Below are 20,807 nucleotides of genomic sequence, written 5' to 3'. Positions count from 1 at the left end.
TAGTAGTAGTACTAGTAGCAGCAGCAGTAACAGTAGTAGCAGTAGTAGTAGTAGTAATAGAAGTAGTAGCAGTAGTAGTAGTAGTAGTAGTAGAAGTAGTAGCAGTAGTAGTAGTAGTACTAGTAGCAGTAGTAGTAGCAGTAATAGCAGTAGTAGCAGTAGTAGTAGTAGTACTAGTAGCAGTAGTAGTAGTAGTAGTAGTAGAAGTAGTAGCAGTAGTAGTAGTAGTACTAGTAGCAGTAGTAGTAGCAGTAATAGCAGTAGTAGCAGTAGTAGTAGTAGTACTAGTAGCAGTAGTAGTAGTAGTAGTAGTAGAAGTAGTAGCAGTAGTAGTAGTAGTACTAGTAGCAGTAGTAGTAGCAGTAATAGCAGTAGTAGCAGTAGTAGTAGTAGTACTAGTAGCAGTAGTAGTAGTAGTGGTATTAGTAGCAGCAGCAGTAACAGTAGTAGCAGTAGTAGTAGTAGTAATAGAAGTAGTAGCAGTAGTAGTAGTAGTACTAGTACTAGTAGCAGTAGTAGTAGTAGTGGTATTAGTAGCAGCAGCAGTAGTAGTAGTAGCAGTAGTAGTAGTAGTAATAGAAGTAGTAGCAGTAGTAGTAGTAGTACTAGTACTAGTAGCAGTAGTAGTAGTAGTACTAGTAGTAGTAGTAGTAGTAGTAGTAGAAGTAGTAGAAGTAGTAGTAGTAGTACTAGTAGCAGTAGTAGTAGCAGTAATAGCAGTAGTAGCAGTAGTAGTAGTAGTACTAGTACTAGTAGTAGTGGTATTAGTAGCACCAGCAGTAACAGTAGTAGCAGTAGTAGTAGTAGTAATAGAAGTAGTAGCAGTAGTAGTAGTAGTGGTATTAGTAGCAGCAGCAGTAACAGTAGTTGCAGTAGTAGTAGTAGTAGTAGTAGTAGTAGTGGTATTAGTAGCAGCAGCAGTAACAGTAGTTGCAGTAGTAGTGTTGGGTCTGTGTTTCCACAAGCCCCGCTGGTTTTAGAGACTTATTCATAATTTTTTTCTTTGCAACATTCTTGTACATGTCTCATTGGGGAGTTGACACGTGGCAAAAGCCGTGTGGCGAGAGGAGTGTCATTTTTTAATTTGTAGATGTCGTGAGGTGCCATAACGAGAAGGAGTGACTGAGAGGATCGCCCACAAGATGGAAGCTGAGGCCTGGAGAGAGTCTTCAGGAGGATCAGAGATCACCTCCAGCACAGCAGCATCGCGCAGAGAGCTGTGCTACTGGGCTTCCAGGAGCGTTGGAACATGAGAACCTGAGGGAGCGTGCCAAGCTCCAAAAGTGACAGCGCAGAGGAGGTCCAGCGATGGACTTGTGGTTCTGTGAACAGCACAAATGCCAGGTGACTGTGAAATAACTAACAGCACTTTTTCCACAAGTGAAGCCAGTAACTTACTATCCTAAACTACTATCTGGGGCGCCTCTGTCAGTGCGCCCCAGGGCGGCTGTGGCTACAATGTAGCTGCCATCACCAGTGTGTGAATGTGTGTGTGAATGTGTGGATGACTGGATATGTAAAGCGCTTTGGGGTCCTTAAGGACTAGTAAAGCGCTATATAAATACAGGCCATTTACCATTTAAAAGATTAGCTCTAGTGGCTCGTGCTTTACCTCCATGCGTGAGATCAGTATGTGCAGCAGCTTAAGCTGTACAATGTTTCAGGAAATAGTTCATTTCACCTTTTTGACACTGTTAGTTCCACACGAGGTAGATGTCTACTACTGCAGACTAAACTTATATTTCTGTCACCTACAAGACACTTGCCTTTAATGTTACTGTTACTCTCACAACCATACATAACCATAAAGCGGTGCACAATTCTGAATCTGTCAAAGCCTTTTTGCCAACGACAGAAGAGGGCACTTCTCATGAGTGTAGAGAGGACGTGGAGAAGGAGTGTAAGCCGAGGGATGACTTAACAGATGTGCCACTCGTTGAGGGAAAGGTTTGGTTTGTTGATGGTTTGAGTTTTAAAACAGAAGAGGGACAGGTTAAACAGGTTTTACTGTAATAGATAGTGAGGAAGTTATCTGTGCTGGACAATTAGCATGTTTCATATTTGCTTGAGCAGCAGAGATAGTAGCTTTAACGGAAGCGTGTGAAGCTGCAGAGAGACAATATACCCTGATAGCCAGTATGCATTTGCTACAGTACATTTCTTTGTAGTGCAGTGAGTGAGACGAGGTGTGACAACCTCTACAGGGAAGCCTGTAGAACACACCAAACTATGATGCAACCATCTGTCCTCCTATAATATTCAGTCCACTAGTCTATGTATCACTTTCATCTCACTAGTGACTTGGACAAGATGACAAACAGAATCTCATGCTTAAGATGCTGTCTGGTCTTCATGAGTATCATTTATTGTGTATGTATGTAGGGTTAGTATGGTTAATGCATTTTCTGTATGTTTTTGTGTTCCTCTCTCATCACACTTTCATTATTCTCATCACTGCTTAAACAACACACATCTCTCTCTGTTCTTTTAAACTGTCCTTTTCTCCAAACAGAAAGTAGCATTACAGCTGTTTCAGACTGAGAAACATCAAACACTCTTCATGCTGTCATTCACCAACACAACTATTTTATTTCTTTTTGTCCACTGGGCAGGTGATCTGCAGAACCACGTCTGCCCCAGCTGGATACCTTTCCACACACACCGTGACGTCAAACACGCTCACACTCGCTTCTGCTTAGAGCACAATTTCACTTCATTCGTCAACGATCCACACACCACGTGCTGCCAAATAAAAACTTTGCAGTGTATTTCATCCTCTTTCAAAGCAGACTTCTTTTGTGTTTGCGACAGGCAACACGACTTACACCAAAACCCAGGCTACGTGTACACAACAGGTCACAGAATCCCGTTAACACCGCTTAGGTTTCCTTCTGTGCTGCTGCGTTCACTTTACTGGCACTCACAACCACATACACTCATTCACACTCTTTTTAGGCCTATAATCCCCCTTACCACGGTGAGCTCTTTACCTCCTTAACATTGGTGGAGAAACCATACCATACACTCAACGCCTTTAACTGCGGAGAACCTTTTTTATTTTTATAGAGCTCTTTCCTCCTTTTGGTGGAGAAACCGTCCTTAACCCTCCTTAAATAAATCAAAAAGATTAAAACAAAAACACTGGTGGTGAAACCAGGTAGCTTGCGTCTACACGCACAGCTTGCGCACTCACGTACCTGCTTTAACGCACGGGTACGTAGCCGCTCTCTAAGGCCTTCTGTACTCACTGAGTCTCTGTACCCCGTCAATCGCCATCCATCCCGAGGGGAGTTCAGGCGCAAACTATCGGTGGCGTCCTCTCCCTCTCCTCGGTGAATGCGATGTGTTAGGCTCCGGCTCTCGAAGGACCAAATAAATGTTGGGTCTGTGTTTCCACAAGCCCCGCTGGTTTTAGAGACTTATTCATCATCTTTTGTACAGATGGTAAGCATAAAAATGACAAACATTTAACAATTCACTCTAACAAGTAGTAGCAGTAGTAGCAGCAGTAGTAGTAGAAGTAGTGTTGGGTCTGTGTTTCCACAAGCCCCGCTGGTTTTAGAGACTTATTCATCATGAAAGAAAACAAGACAGTCAGCGATCGATTGATTACTTGCGCAAGGGAGGCCTCGTCTGTGTCCAGCACGAAAATGACCCCCAAATCTGGCCTCTTCCTGCTGCCTTTTATTGAGAAACAGTTCACACAGCAAAGCAACGCCCACATGGTTCTAAGACAAGGCGTTGTATGTATATGTGTGACCTTCTGTATGTAAGTAGGAATGTGTGTGTGTGTGTGTGTGTGTGTGTGTGTGTGTGTGTGTGTGTGTGTGTGTGTTTGTGAGACCTCCTGCTGGGCAGGAAGCTAACATCAAAAAGACCTTCATAAGGATGTGTCTGTAATAAAAGACTACAGCCCCCCACCCAGAGCCTCGAGAGGCTGGGAAGGGAGAAAGTGGAATTCCTTTTGTACAGATGGTAAGCATAAAAATGACAAACATTTAACAATTCACTCTAACATTCGCTCCTGTGTTGTGATTTTTATGCTCCAAATTATTCCTGTGTAATATATTCTTAGCCATGCATCTCTTGCTTAACATTTTCAGCGCAGGCGTCATTTACACACAGGCTTCTGTCATGTCATTCATTTCAGTCAATTCATATTGTTATAAAAGTACATAATTAACAAATGTATTAGGAATCATTTTAGTTAGCATTGATCTTATACACTGTAAAATGCATCCTATACATAAGCAAATCAGTGTCAACAGTCCAAAAACAGGAGTTAATATTTTCAAAAGAAGATGCCACCAAGGACCAGACAATAACCAAGCTATCCAGCCTTGTGGTGCATCTACTCCTGTCGTGCGATTCATTATGTATTTCTGCAAGTAAACAACTGAATGTAACAGTCAAACAAGAAGAATCAACATTCTCAAAAATCACATGTCACTACAATCCAACTGTATACAGACTGACAGACCACGTGACTTTCGCGCATTGCATGCCGGGAACCCGTGGCAAAACAATCCAAGTACCGCATCAAACGCAAGCATCTGCAGCACCGCAGAACGTTCATTCTCCCGTTCCAATACTTTCTTGGTATTTCTTTGAGAGAAGTGTTTATGATGTAAATGTAGACAAAAGGCTTCTCTGTTTACATCCTTCTTGCAGAGGACAAAAGAATAGGTGACGCTGCACAAATTTCATGATAAATCTCCAACTTGGACTAATCCATTGCCCTTCATACAAATAGGCAACTGGCCTGTTTCCAGTTCATTTAGCTGTTCAATGTCCTGCAGCGAGTCAGATACTTGAGTCAGACTAGCAGGTCTGTCGTACCAGAGCAGTTCACCTTCCCGGCTACTGGAACCGTCCATTCAGGTTCAGAGCAGTTGAACAGTTGGCAGTGTTCCAATTAAGTTTACTCCTGGATGTGTTGCAGTAGTTGTTGGAAACCCATGCAGGCACTGGGTGTGGTTTGCTCTGTCCCAGTGTGCTCCCTGTCATCCCACTCTGGGTCCACAGGCTCAAGAAGATGCACAGCACATTCCCAGCCATTCTGATGAGTACCTGTGGCTCAGCTGGTTTCTTCACCGGATTGAGACGAGGGGCCCTGGAGGCTTTCCCCCCCCTTTGTACCCGGTCTTCCTGCCACTGACTCCGAGCTGGCCTGGATGTGTGTCACCTTCTTGCAGTGCGCTTGATGTATCCAAGTGTTTCTTCCAGCAATCTTCACTGCTGTGGTCGTCATCAGCAGCACCCAATAGAAACCTTCCACCACAGACTGGACCAGCACTTCCTCTCCATGGCCTTATCAACATCCAATCTCCAGACTTCAGACTCTGCTCCTGCGGAGAAACAGAATCATCTGGCAGATCATTTGTTCTCATGACTACTTTACTTTTAAACATTTCAAGCATCTAATCTGCTAATATGCTCTCTCTTCTGCTCTTCTATCATCACTACAGAAGACTAGAACTCTAAATGCTCTAACATATATAATCTCAAAGAGTCAGACCGTTCTCTGTTGGAGGAATCCTCATGTACATCTTAATTAATTCTACACAGTCTAACTATAGAAAGTCGCTGATTACAATGTGGAATGACGTTGAGATGTTCAATGATTGGGAATAAATTATGAGAAAAAGTAGGAGTTTAATGAGTTTAGAATAAACCTGCAATGATCCTTGTCTCTGTGATGCTGAATACTTTATTACTCTTATCATCTATAGTTGGTTGCAAATGTGAAGTTGTTTTAACTTTAAGACTTTGTCTTCTAGGATACAGGCTCCGGGTGGACCTAGGAGTTAAGCTGAACATTTAATTGCTGACTAACGTTTTTACACAGGGTTACAGCTTGGAGTGAAGCTGCTCCAAGGGACAAACCCTGGAGATTGTTTTAGGGAGACTTTGCAACGTTCTTGTACATGTCTCATTGGGGAGTTGACACGTGGCAAAAGCCGTGTGGCGAGAGGAGTGTCATTTTTTAAATTTGTAGATGTCGTGAGGTGCCATAACGAGAAGGAGTGGCTGAGAGGATCGCCCACAAGATGGAAGCTGAGGCCTGGAGAGAGTCTTCAGGAGGATCAGAGATCACCTCCAGCACAGCAGCATCGCGCAGAGAGCTGTGCTACTGGGCTTCCAGGAGCGTTGGAACATGAGAACCTGAGGGAGCGTGCCAAGCTCCAAGAGTGACAGCGCAGAGGAGGTCCAGCGATGGACTTGTGGTTCTGTGAACAGCACAAATGCCAGGTGACTGTGAAATAACTAACAGCACTTTTTCCACAAGTGAAGCCAGTAACTTACTATCCTAAACTACTATCTGGGGCGCCTCTGTCAGTGCGCCCCAGGGCGGCTGTGGCTACAATGTAGCTGCATCACCAGTGTGTGAATGTGTGGATGACTGGATATGTAAAGCGCTTTGGGGTCCTTAAGGACTAGTAAAGCGCTATATAAATACAGGCCATTTACCATTTAAAAGATTAGCTCTAGTGGCTCGTGCTTTACCTCCATGCGTGAGATCAGTATGTGCAGCAGCTTAAGCTGTACAATGTTTCAGGAAATAGTTCATTTCACCTTTTTGACACTGTTAGTTCCACACGAGGTAGATGTCTACTACTGCAGACTAAAATCACATTTCTGTCACCTACAAGACACTTGCCTTTAATGTTACTGTTACTCTCACAACCATACATAACCATAAAGCGGTGCACAATTCTGAATCTGTCAAAGCCTTTTTGCCAACGACAGAAGAGGGCACTTCTCATGAGTGTAGAGAGGACGTGGAGAAGGAGTGTAAGCCGAGGGATGACTTAATAGCTGTGCCACTCGTTGAGGGAAAGGTTTGGTTTGTTGATGGTTTGAGTTTTAAAACAGAAGAGGGACAGGTTAAACAGGTTTTACTGTAATAGATAGTGAGGAAGTTATCTGTGCTGGACAATTAGCATGTTTCATATTTGCTTGAGCAGCAGAGATAGTAGCTTTAACGGAAGCGTGTGAAGCTGCAGAGAGACAATATACCCTGATAGCCAGTGTGCATTTGCTACAGTACATTTCTTTGTAGTGCAGTGAGTGAGACGAGGTGTGACAACCTCTACAGGGAAACCTGTAGAACACACCAAACTATGATGCAACCATCTGTCCTCCTATAATATTCAGTCCACTAGTCTATGTATCACTTTCATCTCACTAGTGACTTGGACAAGATGACAAACAGAATCTCATGCTTAAGATGCTGTCTGGTCTTCATGAGTATCATTTATTGTGTGTGCATGTAGGGTTAGTATGGTTAATGCATTTTCTGTATGTTTTTGTGTTCCTCTCTCATCACACTTTCATTATTCTCATCACTGCTTAAACAACACACATCTCTCTCTGTTCTTTTAAACTGTCCTTTTCTCCAAACAGAAAGTAGCATTACAGCTGTTTCAGACTGAGAAACATCAAACACTCTTCATGCTGTCATTCACCAACACAACTATTTTATTTCTTTTTGTCCACTGGGCAGGTGATCTGCAGAACCACGTCTGCCCCAGCTGGATACCTTTCCACACACACCGTGACGTCAAACACGCTCACACTCGCTTCTGCTTAGAGCACAATTTCACTTCATTCGTCAACGATCCACACACCACGTGCTGCCAAATAAAAACTTTGCAGTGTATTTCATCCTCTTTCAAAGCAGACTTCTTTTATGTTTGCGACAGGCAACACGACTTACACCAAAACCCAGGCTACGTGTACACAACAGGTCACAGAATCCCGTTAACACCGCTTAGGTTTCCTTCTGTGCTGCTGCGTTCACTTTACTGGCACTCACAACCACATACACTCATTCACACTCTTTTTAGGCCTATAATCCCCCTTACCACGGTGAGCTCTTTACCTCCTTAACATTGGTGGAGAAACCATACCATACACTCAACGCCTTTAACTGCGGAGAACCTTTTTTATTTTTATAGAGCTCTTTCCTCCTTTCGGTGGAGAAACCGTCCTTAACCCTCCTTAAATAAATCAAAAAGATTCAAACAAAAACACTGGTGGTGAAACCAGGTAGCTTGCGTCTACACGCACAGCTTGCGCACTCACGTACCTGCTTTAACGCACGGGTACGTAGCCGCTCTCTAAGGCCTTCTGTACTCACTGAGTCTCTGTACCCCGTCAATCGCCATCCATCCCGAGGGGAGTTCAGGCGCAAACTATCGGTGGCGTCCTCTCCCTCTCCTCGGTGAATGCGATGTGTTAGGCTCCGGCTCTCGAAGGACCAAATAAATGTTGGGTCTGTGTTTCCACAAGCCCCGCTGGTTTTAGAGACTTATTCATCATCTTTTGTACAGATGGTAAGCATAAAAATGACAAACATTTAACAATTCACTCTAACAAGTAGTAGCAGTAGTAGCAGCAGTAGTAGTAGAAGTAGTGTTGGGTCTGTGTTTCCACAAGCCCCGCTGGTTTTAGAGACTTATTCATCATCTTTTGTACAGATGGTAAGCATAAAAATGACAAACATTTAACAATTCACTCTAACAAGTAGTAGCAGCAGTAACAGTAGTAGTAGTAGCCGTTCTCCAGAACAGAACAGAACCTGCTATCTATTCAAATACTGAGTTTCTTTTGTCCTTTCATTACTGGATGTTCTTTAACAGACTGAATGTGACTGTGGATCCACAGGTCTGTTCCATCAGGACTCACTCTGTGTTCGTCTGTTTGATTCAACAGGAAGAACTTCTTCTGTCTTGTGTGATGGACGGTGGAGACAGACGTTGGTGGTGACGGAGTTGGTCAGGATTAACATGTGACACCATATCCATGACATTAGTGTTTAATCACATGACCAGCAGACTTTGGCTGACCAGAGGCGTCCATGTTTGTTTGGTTTTCAGCCTCTTCTGTCTCATTAAGTGTCAAGTTGGACTCATTGGAGCTTTTAGACAAATCTGAGTTTCAGTGGTGATGAAGTCGACGAGTCCTCCAACTTAAACCACCATATACTTAGTTAGTCCCTACCCTCTGATACGAGCCACAGCAGTGCACCAGCTGCAGGTGTACCGGACCTTTGTCTGTGGTCTGCAGCTCTAACTCTGTGAAGGCTGCTGTCTGGTCTCTGGGTCGCAGCCATAGACCCAACTCTGATCACCGGTGATGATCCCTGACATCAAGGGTGGGTCGTCCTGTTGATGGAGATCATCACAAACAGAGACACTGTGCTGTGTTAGGAGCCTGACACCTACAGTTATACTGATTACTGATTACTGATAACCTCTGCACCAGTAACAGAGATGTCATGTTTTCAGGATGTCTGTCTGTCCTGTTCTCATGGAGAAAATATCTCAGGAACATCTTGAGAGAATTTCCTATAATTTGACACAAACGTTGACTTGGTCTCAGAGATAAACGGATTAGATTTTGGTCAAAGGTGGAAGGTCATAACTAATGTACTGATTATGACTCATTTCTGCCAGAGGCCTAAGAGGTTAAAGTGATGAAGTGATGACATTTTCTATCCAAAAGGTCAAAGGTTAGCTTCAGTGTGACATCATAACCTTTCTGTCCATTATTCAACACCATACCTCAGGAACAGAAGGGGAGACTGTGACTATATTTCCTGACACTTGATTGGTTTATGGAGGCGTACCACCACCAGGCCCTGATTCTGATGGTGGTATACCATACTCTGTTAACATTAGTGTGCATACTCAGTGTATAAGAGAGAGAAGAAGGGAGGTAAACCACTGTCTCATGGCTACAATTCATATCTGCCATCTACTGTACGTGGTGTTTTCTAACTGGTAAAGACGAGGTGGTTCAGACCGTTGAACAGAGTCTCTTTGTGGTTTTGGTCTGTTCAGATAAAGCTGTCGTCTTCCTATCATTTCTCCATATAAGGTAAACCTCTGTGCCTCCAGCTCCACCTGCTCCAAAGTGGATGATGATCATGTGGTTGAAGGGAGGGTGTGGTCAGTCAGCCTCTGATAAGAATAACTGGTTGTGCTGTGTGGAGCTCAGAGATCAACAGCCTCCAGACTGTGGTCACAGACCATCATCCAACAACCATCCAGACTACCTGCTGATCAGCTCCACCAGCCTCACCTTTCTGGTCCAGTATCCAGCTCTCCAAGCCTCTTCCCAGGTCTGAGTCTTTAACATTTATTTATCTAACAGGGATCGTACAGTTAAACATAGGTACATACAGATAATGTACAGAGGTCCAGGTTTATGATACCTTCAGTATCACTCAAATCTGCGGCTCTATAGAAAATCAATAGGCTGCAGTACAATCTGTTAATGGTTCAGTCAAACTGAGAATATGTTTGTCTTCCATCCTACAAAGGTTGTTAAGGCTGTGAATAATAATTTGAAACATGTGAGAATCCAAACATATTTTACAGGCCTAATTTTTGGGACCTGAACATTAAAGATTTAAACTGATCAAAACCTGAGATGTGCTGAAATCTCTTTCCTGGATTCTGTCTGGTTTGACACAGATCGACCTCATTGTTGGGCCCGAAAAAAGTTCTGTCAGCCGAGGAAGGTGACGATATTAAGAAGTCGCTGGAGTTTATGACAGAGGAGATTTCTACTGTCAAACTGCAGCAGAAAGCCATCCTGGACCTGGTCGAGGAAGTTAAGGCTCTCCGCATCCAGAACGCCGAGAAGGATCGGCGGCTGGCGTACCTGGAGAACAGAGTGGCGGATTTGGAGCAGTACACCCGGATGAACGATGTCATCATCACGGGGCTTCGCATCAAACCCCGGTCATACGCCCGGGCGGTCGCCGCCGACAATGTAGGAGGGCCAGGAGAGGAAGATGTCAACTCCACGGAGCATCAAGTGGCTACCTTTCTACGGTCCAAAGGTGTGGAAGTGGATTATAACAACATTGAGGCTTGCCACCCTCTACCCCGAAAAAATGACAGTGACAAACCAGCCATCATTGTGAGATTTGCAAACAGAAAACACAAAACAGCACTGTTAAAACAAGGAAAGAAACTGAAAGGATCCGATGTCTTCATGAATGAACATCTGATAAAAAGAAATGCGGACATTGCCAGGAAGGCACGTTACTTGAAGAAACAGGGAAAAATTCAAAATACATGGACCACCAACTGCAAAGTATTCATTAAACTCAATGGAACACCGGAACAAGCCAAAGTGTTGGTCATCAGAAATATGGAGGAGCTGGACAAATACTGAGGTTCAACTTACTCTGGAGGTATGAATACACATGTGACATGACACAAAACACAACACATGGCACAGTCCAAAAGAACTTCATCTGCATCCGACAACAATATCAGTATAACTCATTGGAATTCTCTTTATGATAATCTTGAACTGAAAACATTTCGATACACAGACCATAATGTTCTAGACTTAGAAAAGGATATAGACCCGGAAAATAACTTCTTCTACAACATCAGCAGTAACTGCTGCTACTTCACTGATGAACAGTTTAAGCACACCATCAACACGGAAAATAAATTATCAATAATCCATTTTAATAGCAGAAGTCTGTATGCCAACTTCAACAATATAAAGGAATATCTAAATGAGTTGTCAAATCCATTTGGAATTATTGCCATTTCTGAAACATGGATCAATGCGGAGAAAGGACTGGACTTTGGACTGGAGGGATATGAAGTGAATTTTGTAAATAGAAGGAACAAGAGTGGAGGGGGAGTAGCTGTGTATGTGGATAAAAACCTAAATTACAAGGTGGTAGAAAGCATGACAACTGTAATTGATAATTTATTAGAATGTATAACAATTGAAATTTTTAAGGAAAAAGAGAAAAATGTAATAATTAGCTGTATATATAGAACACCTGGCTCTAGTATTCAAGTATTTAATGACTTCATAGAGGAAATGTTCTCTAAAACAAATCAAAAAGTTATGTTTATCTGTGGGGATTTTAATATTGACCTGTTGAATCCGAAAAAGCATAAAATGACCGACGAATTCCTAAACACTATGTACAGTTTGAGTTTACATCCTAAAATAACCAGGCCTAGTAGAATTACACCACATTGTGCCACCTTACTTGACAATATTTTCACTAACAATATGGAAAACAACATTATGAGCGGAATATTAATTAATGACATCAGTGATCACCTACCAGTTTTTGCAGTTTATGACACTAATTATAAGAAAAATCAGCATGAAGAACAACTGAGATACAGACGTGTAAGGACAGAAGAAACTATGAATGCACTTAAGAATGATCTATTAAATCAGGACTGGGACAATGTGTACAAAGAAACTGATATTGATATTGCATATGGCATATTTTTAAGAATATTCATGGAATTGTACAATAAAAACTGTCCAACAATAAAATACAACAGAAAGCACAAATATTCAGATAGACCATGGATCACTAAGGGTTTACAAAATGCATGTAAAAAGAAAAATACACTCTATAGGGAATTCCTAAAACAACGAACAAAAGATGCTGAAAATAAATATAAAAAATACAAAAATAAGTTGACCAATATTATACGTGTATGTAGAAAGGAGTATTATAGTAAAATATTGAACAACAATAAACATAATATGAAGGGAATATGGGATGTTTTAAATGGTATCATTAAAAATAATTCTGGACAGCAAAGTTATCCTCAATACTTTATCGACAATGGCAATATTATGGAAAACACTGCTGATAAGGTCAACAGCTTTAATCATTATTTTGTAAATATTGGACCAAAACTGGCAGAACAAATTCCTGAGTCACTGCCATCAGTAGACTGTAGTGAAAACCTGATTGATAGGAACCCTAACTCAATGTTCCTCACATCAGTGGAGGAAAAAGAAATAATTGACATTGTACACAGGTGTAAATATAAAACATCAACTGATTGTAATGATATTGACATGAAAATTGTCAAGAAGGTCATTGAAGGAATTGTAGGACCTCTAACATATATTTGCAACTTATCATTTCAGACGGGAAAAGTGCCAAACAAAATGAAAATAGCTAAAGTTGTGCCGCTGTATAAAACTGGGGATAAACGCCACTTCACAAACTACAGGCCTGTTTCATTACTACCACAATTCTCCAAAATCCTAGAAAACCTGTTTAATAGACGATTAGACAAATTCTTAGATAAATATAAATTACTCTCTGACAGTCAATATGGATTCAGATCAAAAAGATCAACATCACTGGCATTAATCGAATCAATTGAGGAGATTACGAATGCTATAGATCAGAAACAGTATGCAGCTGGAGTATTTCTGGATCTCAAGAAAGCATTCGACACAATCAATCATGACATATTAATTAATAAACTGGAACGGTACGGGATCAGGGGGGTTGTACTGCAATGGGTGAAAAATTATTTAAGTGGCAGGAAACAATTTGTGAAGCTGGGTGTCCATTCCTCATCATGCTTGGACATTGCTTGTGGTGTTCCACAAGGCTCTGTACTGGGTCCAAAATTATTTATTATTTATATAAATGATATTTGTAAGGCATCTGATATATTAAAATTAGTATTATTTGCAGACGACACAAATATTTTTTGTTCTGGGGGGAATCTAAAGGAGCTGCTGGATACAATTACATCAGAAATGTGCAAAATTAAAAAATGGTTTGACAGGAACAAACTATCGCTAAATCTAAGTAAAACTAAAATAATCTTATTTGGGAATTCCCTTAGAAATGCACAAGTGCAGATTCATATAGATGGTGTGGAAATTGAAAGAGTACTTGAACATAAGTTTCTTGGTGTGATTATAGATGATAAATTAAACTGGAAGTCTCATATAAATCATATACATAACAAAATTTCAAGAAGTGTCTCAATCTTGAGTAAAGTAAAACACATTCTGGACCACAAATCACTCCACATTCTCTATTGTTCCCTGATTGCACCGTATTTGAATTACTGTGCAGAGGTGTGGGGCAATACTTACAAATGTTCGCTATCATCAATCTTTATATTACAAAAAAGGGCCATAAGGATAATCCATAAAACTGGTTACAGAGATCATACAAATCCACTATTCTTAAAATCAAAAATTCTAAAATTCACAGATCTGGTTCATTTTCTCACTGCACAAATTATATATAAAGCAATAAATAACCTGCTTCCTGACAATATTCTAAAAATGTTTTCTAAAAGGGAACAGGGATACAATTTGAGGGGGGAATTAAATTTAAAACATCCTCGTATCCGTACAACATTAAAAAGTTTTTGCATCTCTGTGTGTGGAGTGAAACTGTGGAACAGACTAAGTAAAGATATAAAGCAATGTCCGAGCATGGCACAGTTTAAAAAGCGGTTTAAGGAGATGGTTTTTACAGGGTACAGGGAGGAGGTAGAGATTTGATAGGGTGTTCTTGACTAATATTTTCATGTGTGTGCGGGTGCACGGGTATGTTGGTATGGGTATATATATATTTGTAGGTTGTGTATCCTTTGAGGTGTTAATGGGGTTATTGAAAATGTGTATATGTGCGTATGTGTATATACGTATGTATGGATAGATAGAAACATATATGTATATATATTTAAAAAAATAAATAAATAAATAAAATAAAAAAATACACATGACATATATTGTGATTGCAAGGAGGTATTTCGGTAGTCTATAATTTTACTAGATAGTGGAAAAGGGGTGGGATTAAATAAGCTCATGCTTCTTCCTGCTCCTTTTTGAACATAAAAGATATTGTAGTTGTGGTTGCTCGTTTTCTTTTTGTTTTGCTTTGTTTATTTGTCTCTTTTAATTCTATGTTGATGTACTTTTTTAACATGTTCAAAATAAAGATTCAATCAAATCAAATTGTTTCACTTGTGTAGTGGAAACTTCAGGTTTTTTGATTGTGAGTCTTTGACTGACAAACATGACTGACCACAGGTTGTTCACTTCTTTTACCACCTGTTGCCCCTCTGTTCATGACTCCTTTGTTCTGATATATGGCACAAATATTAAATACTGCTGAATGAGAACTTCATATAAAATGCTGCATTTCACTGGTCTCTGGTCCTTCAAGGTTCGTTTCCATAAGACAGAAACTAAAACCTGATCTTTGTTTGATCATTTAAAATCAATAGAATATTAATGTTTGATATATTTAGAGAAACATTTGTCATCACCTGCTTCATACAGTCAGCTTACAGAGAAAAGATGTTACACACCAGTGAGGTCAGTAAAATGAGGCTGTGATGTTATTAACCTGTCCAGGCTCTGTCCACAGTCATGAACTGTGTCATTACTTCACAGTGTTCATCCAATGATGTGAAAATGTTCTATATTTAAATGTTAATGTTTTTCTCACAAAAACATTTTCCACAGTCGTTTCTACAACACATCATTTAAACTTTGTTCTGAAATGTTGTTATGATGAAGTTCAAAAATCTTTTCTAACCAAATATTACCAAAGATCATTGATGATGTTCAGGTTAGTTTCTCCCTCCCCTACGTCTCCCCATCTCTCTCTCTCTAAGTTATAGGTGATGTGTGGGAAGGCTCAGACAATAAAAACACGAGTGGCCATGGTTCAGTTGATAAAGGGACAAATGTTCCTGCAGGTCTGTGATCAGAAGGTTGGTGGTTCGATCCCAGGCTGCCTCCTGGCTGCATGTCAAATATCCTTGGGCAAGATACTAACCCCAAGTTTGCCTACTGGATGTGGTCAGAGAGCCCGGTGGCGCCAGTGTCCGGCAGCCTCGCCTCTGTCAGTGCGCCCCAGGGCAGCTGTGGCTACAATGTAGCTGCATCACCAGTTTGTGAATGTGTGGATGACTGAATGTAGTGTGAAGTGCTTTGGGGTCCTTAGGGACTAGAAAAGCGCTATACAAATACAGACCATTTACAATTTATGTGAACTCTGGTCTCTGGTATGAAGGTCAGACGTACACATCCATCAAAGGACATGATGTAAATCTTAATGAACTGTCCAATATGGGCTTCATTAGCAGGACACTGAGCTGGTTTTATGGCCCAGTTTCACAAATTTGTCCTGGACAGAGTCACAGTCTGTGCACCAAACAAAACTCTCAGTCTGTCAGTTTGAATAAGGAAAACTTCTAGAAAACAGCAGGTTGTGAAGGGAGGGTGAGGTACTCTTCAATGTACAGCATTAAGGAAAATGTCACATGTTATGTTATCTGTGTTGCAGTCATGGCGTCTCCACGGTGGTCTACCTCCATGCTGTTGGCTTCACTGATCCTCCTTCTTTACTGGACGACCTCCTCTGCTCGGTCACATGACTCCACCTCCACCAACCTGTCTCCACCACACAGGGTAAAAAGAGCCCTGCCTTTCCGTACCAGAGAGGAGGTCGCAGCATCTATGCAGACTGCAAAAGATGTTCTGAATTTCATCAACGACAGGATTGGAAAGAAAAATGTTCAAACATTGTCAAGTGTCTTGAAGGAGATCTCCAATATCGCCAGCTTGGCACCCGTCATCGGAGGTCTGGTCTCGCCCATTGTCAATGTGGTCTTGGCCTTCATCCCTCAAGAAAACCCTCTGAAGGAGCTGAGGGAAGGGTTTGCTGAGGTGAACAGGAAACTGGACTCTCTCTCCCTCCAGATCTCCAACCTGGCAACAGATGTAGAATGGTTCAACTACGCCAGCGTCTATTCTCAAGATGAGGTCCGCATCCTCAACGCCTGGAAGAAGTTTGAAGAGTTTCGTGAGAACAGTGGGTTGGTAAACACTGCTGAAGACAAACTCCGACTGGCAGAGATATTCACCAACTACTATGAGAACACAGCAGTTGAGGCCAGTGTGGCCAACCTCTACCATTACCTGACAGTCAGCAGCACGTCTCTCAGTGGAAACCTCAACGACCTGCTGAGGAAGAAGTTTAAATGTAGCATTAGAGAGATCGGTAAATATAACATATATTTCAGCAGCTTGCTGTGGAGGGGGATGTTCCTCAACCAGCTCTACTGGGATCTGGTTGGTTTTAACCCGTCAGGCAAAGAAGCTGAACAAACCAAGATGTTCAAGAATGTCTCTGAAGCTCAGATATCAGCTGTGAAGTTCTGCCTGGACAACTACAAGAAGTACATGGAGAAGGATGTGGAGGAGATCGGAAAAGCAATGAATCCTGACGACAAAACCTCCATCGCTGATCAGGTGAAAAAGGCTCTGGACAACAAGTACAACTGGTATAACTGGGTGGTGCTGGTGTACAACACAGACCAGGAGCAAAAGTACATCTATAGATATAATATGACAAATGTCCCTGTGGGTAAGATCACTGTGGCTGTGGACTATACTCAGAAAACAAACGAAGAAAGAAAAGAAGAAGTTAAGAATCTGTTGAATTCTTGTTACCAGGAGATACGGTATGAGAGAGTGTCTGTTTATGGTGGTAACTATGATGTAAAGAGGAAGCTGTGTGAGGATATTGAACATAAAAAACTGTGCAGTTATGAGGTGGCTGGTGTTCCTGTCACAGAGTATATCAAAGTAATGTACAGCAGCTCTTCAACTGACTCTGCTGTAGACCCAAAAGCCCTGCAGAGTTTCAGCTGTAAGTGGGGCTATTCGGTCTACAACATCCACATCTATTACTCCAAATCCTTACCCGTCTGTGACCCTGATCCCTGTCAGAATGGAGGAAAGTGTGAGAGGCTGCTGGACTCCAATGAATGGCTGTGTAACTGCCCAGATCGTTACTATGGAGACACATGTGAAAAGGTTTCTGAAATCCGCAGGAGCCCAGTGGCCAAATTAGATTATTCTGTGCCTGATATCAGCACCCTGAAAATCATGCTGGACAAGATTCTCAAGAGACTTAGTTTGACATCTTCCAATCAGTAGCAGGATTCTGCAGGAAAGACAACGTGATGCAAACTCAGACACTGAGGAGAGAATCAACAAAACAGATGTGGAGTCACAGAAAGTTTAGAATAATCTGAAAACAGCTAAACAACTTATCAATCACACATCCAGGACAGTTTGATCTGTTCTTTAACTTCATTCAAACAGAACCAAAAACCTTTAGACTGGACTGACTCATCATCATCATCATCATCATCATCATCATCTCTATGTGCTTCTTTGCTCTTGTCTGTGATTGTAAAAGAAGCAGATGTCATGTTATTAAAAATCATCTCCAGCTTCATTCTGAGAGTTTTCATTGTTTCTGTTTGACTCTGAAGATAAAGTGAAGTTTGATTCCAACACATGAAAACAGGAAAAACTCTGACTCTTGTCATTAAAATGAGGAGGTTTTATAATGAGTCATCCTGTCAGTTTTCAGCTCAGTGTTGTTGACTCACTCACATTCTCATTCATACATCAAGACATCAGCAGCGCTAATTCATCTCAGTTCAGAAGAGAAAGTCCAGTTTACTGGTTGAGTTCAAGGTTTTAATGGTCAGAGACCTTGTGTTTAAGAGGACACAGCTCACAGGGGGAGGAGGTGTTTTTATATTTTCTATTTAAGCAGGGAGAGTCAGGTGTCCGGTCCTGGTGTCTGTTGGTAATGTGAGCAGGGACTGGAGGAGGTCGGACAGCAGGGGGAGCTGTGTGGATACGGTGTGACAGGTAGGCGTGTGTGAGAGATGTAAACAGTCTGACACCGGCATCGGCCTCAACTGTTCATAACTCAAAATGATTATAACATTTTTTTCCATGTGCACATGAATGAACTTCATCAGCAGGTTCTGAATGGGTTAAACACAGAGAGATGAGAGTTAACAGACTCAGTAAACCAGCTCCGAAGGACTTGGCTCCATCTAGTGGACATTCTTAGAATAACTATCAGTTTCCAAACTAGTGGAGAAGAAGAAATGTTGCCACCTGGTGGCTGTGAAAATGATTGCCTGATTATTTGTTCCAGTATGATATCATTCTGAGTATTATTCCTCCTACAGATGCTGTCTCTTTTCTCTCTCTTCTTTTTTGAGCTCTTTGATTTGTATTGAAGGAATCTGAATGATTTTTCCGCCTGAATTTCTTTTTGTTTGGTTTGAGTAGAGTCTTGATGTTTTTTTAGTAAATGCATTAACAATGAACTTCATGTTGCATTAAGCTGAAGGATCATCTTCAGTTTCCAGTAAGTCAGATCAGGTAAAATCTGAAAACTTGCTATCAAGTTCTGTGTACCAGGTTTTGAGGTAGGTGGTTTTGTTGTGGTGCTCGCTATAGGTCAGGGTCTAAATGTTTGGGTCTGCCTTTTTCCAAACACAGACTCAAAATATTTATGATAATTGTCAAATCCTTAATGAATACATTTTCTGTTAAGCCCTTAGTGACAATCCTGCACATTTACAGTAGAATTGTGCAGCTTAGTCCTAAAATAAAGTCTACCAAATGTGCTGTTGACAGCATCAAAATCCAAAAACTAATTTAACTGTCTTCCACATTATGCATATTAGCAGAGAAATCAACATGGCAGACTCCAGGAGGTGTTTTTGTTGAGCACATTGGGCTGGACTGTGTCAAATTTCAAGTCAGTTGGACTTGATGCGACGGACGTGGCCTTTCCAAAACTGAAGACAACAAATCTGCGAAAACACAGTTTCTTTTTAAGCAGGCTTTTTAAGTTTCTAAACCTAACTGTAACCTTTGTTTGTTTGAGTTTTATGACGGGTTCAGATGATGGCAGTGGGTGAAAAGAGACTTTAGATAATCAGGAAAAAGCAGGACACCTAAACAAAAACTTGGATGAAACAGTTGTATTTGTTCAGGTGCTCGGCATGTCGCGTCATGTCACTGGGCAGAGGCTGGTGTTGTGAAACCTTGTGCATGTCTAAATGTTGTTTTAGAGACTTGGGCCTTTTCCCGTGCGATGCTGATTTTTTTTGCCATTGCCTGATTTATGAAGGTCTTATTTCATTTGTGTGTCTGATCTTCCTCACATTGATGGAGGACTGAGGATGTTTGGTCTGTTTGTGTGACATCGATGACCACTGAAATCCTAAAGACTCAGGTGTCCTTAAAAACAAGTAAAATGTGAACATACATAAAAACAATGTGTGTGTGTTTGGTCTCCAACAGTGTTTATGTGGGTGGTACATGTCAAAGATCCAGATGGATGAAGGAGCCAAGGTTTCCCAGCACAACGTTGGACTGGATCCGAATGATCAGTGTCATTCACCTCACATGTCAGTGGTTTAAAGTTGTGGCTGATCAGTGGATCTATATGGTCTTCCCAGAAACACTTGGCAGTAATTTACAGTCAAGCAAACAGAAACATTGACCACTGTGTTTGAAGAAGGCCCTCTGTTCTGTATTAACGGGCGATCGTGGCTCAAGAGTTGGGAGTTCGCCTTGTAATCGTAAGGTTGCCGGTTCGAGCCCCGGCTCGGACAGTCTCGGTCGTTGTGTCCTTGGGCAAGACACTTCACCTACCGCCTACTGGTGTTGGCCAGAGGGGCTGATGGCGCGATATGGCAGCCTCGCCTCTGTCAGTGCGCTCCAGGGCAGCTGTGCCTACAATGTAGCTGCCTCCACCAGTGTGTGAATGTCTGAGTGTGTAAAGCGCTTTGGGGTCCCTAGAGGGGACTTGTAAAAGCCCTATACAAATACATTTACCATTTAACAGAGTACAAGGTTTTCCAAAATGGTTCAGTCCAAGATTTGAGACAAACACCATGTGTATAAAGAACGTCAGCCTCAAACAGCAAACAGCAGACGATGCAGCAACTGTAAGTTGGTGTTTTTTCCCTCTAAGCTGAGATCATTGGATTTCAGAGATTAACTAACACTAATAGCTAATAGATGCATTATTTACTCAAAGTAACTGAATTCATCATCTTGGATAGATTTAACAGTAAAGGATACTGTAGTTATTTTACTGTTGTATAAAGCTAATACTCAACATTAAACAT

The 20,807-nt window shown here is 41.5% G+C and overlaps 2 protein-coding genes across 2 annotated transcripts; both read left to right on the top strand.

The window, feature by feature from the left end:
• The first annotated feature begins 10,119 nt into the window (after positions 1–10,119).
• LOC118455146 (uncharacterized) lies at positions 10,120–17,790 on the top strand. The gene is made up of 2 exons (XM_087852032.1): positions 10,120–10,129; positions 16,133–17,790. The coding sequence occupies exon 2, from the start codon at positions 16,135–16,137 to the stop codon at positions 17,788–17,790; it is 1,656 nt and encodes a 551-aa protein (XP_087708158.1). The 5' UTR covers positions 10,120–10,129; positions 16,133–16,134.
• Positions 10,519–11,265, top strand: LOC148106224 (uncharacterized). The gene has a single exon (XM_087829943.1). The coding sequence runs from the start codon at positions 10,561–10,563 to the stop codon at positions 11,191–11,193; it is 633 nt and encodes a 210-aa protein (XP_087686069.1). The 5' UTR covers positions 10,519–10,560; the 3' UTR covers positions 11,194–11,265.
• Positions 17,791–20,807: the final 3,017 nt, after the last annotated feature.

Source organism: Neolamprologus brichardi, chromosome 2 (genome assembly GCF_056152115.1).
Source record: "Neolamprologus brichardi isolate AB-2024 chromosome 2, ASM5615211v1, whole genome shotgun sequence".
NCBI classification, from domain to species: domain Eukaryota; kingdom Metazoa; phylum Chordata; class Actinopteri; order Cichliformes; family Cichlidae; genus Neolamprologus; species Neolamprologus brichardi.
Note: the sequence above shows the minus strand (reverse complement) of the source record. Positions and strands in the feature narration are given on the sequence as shown.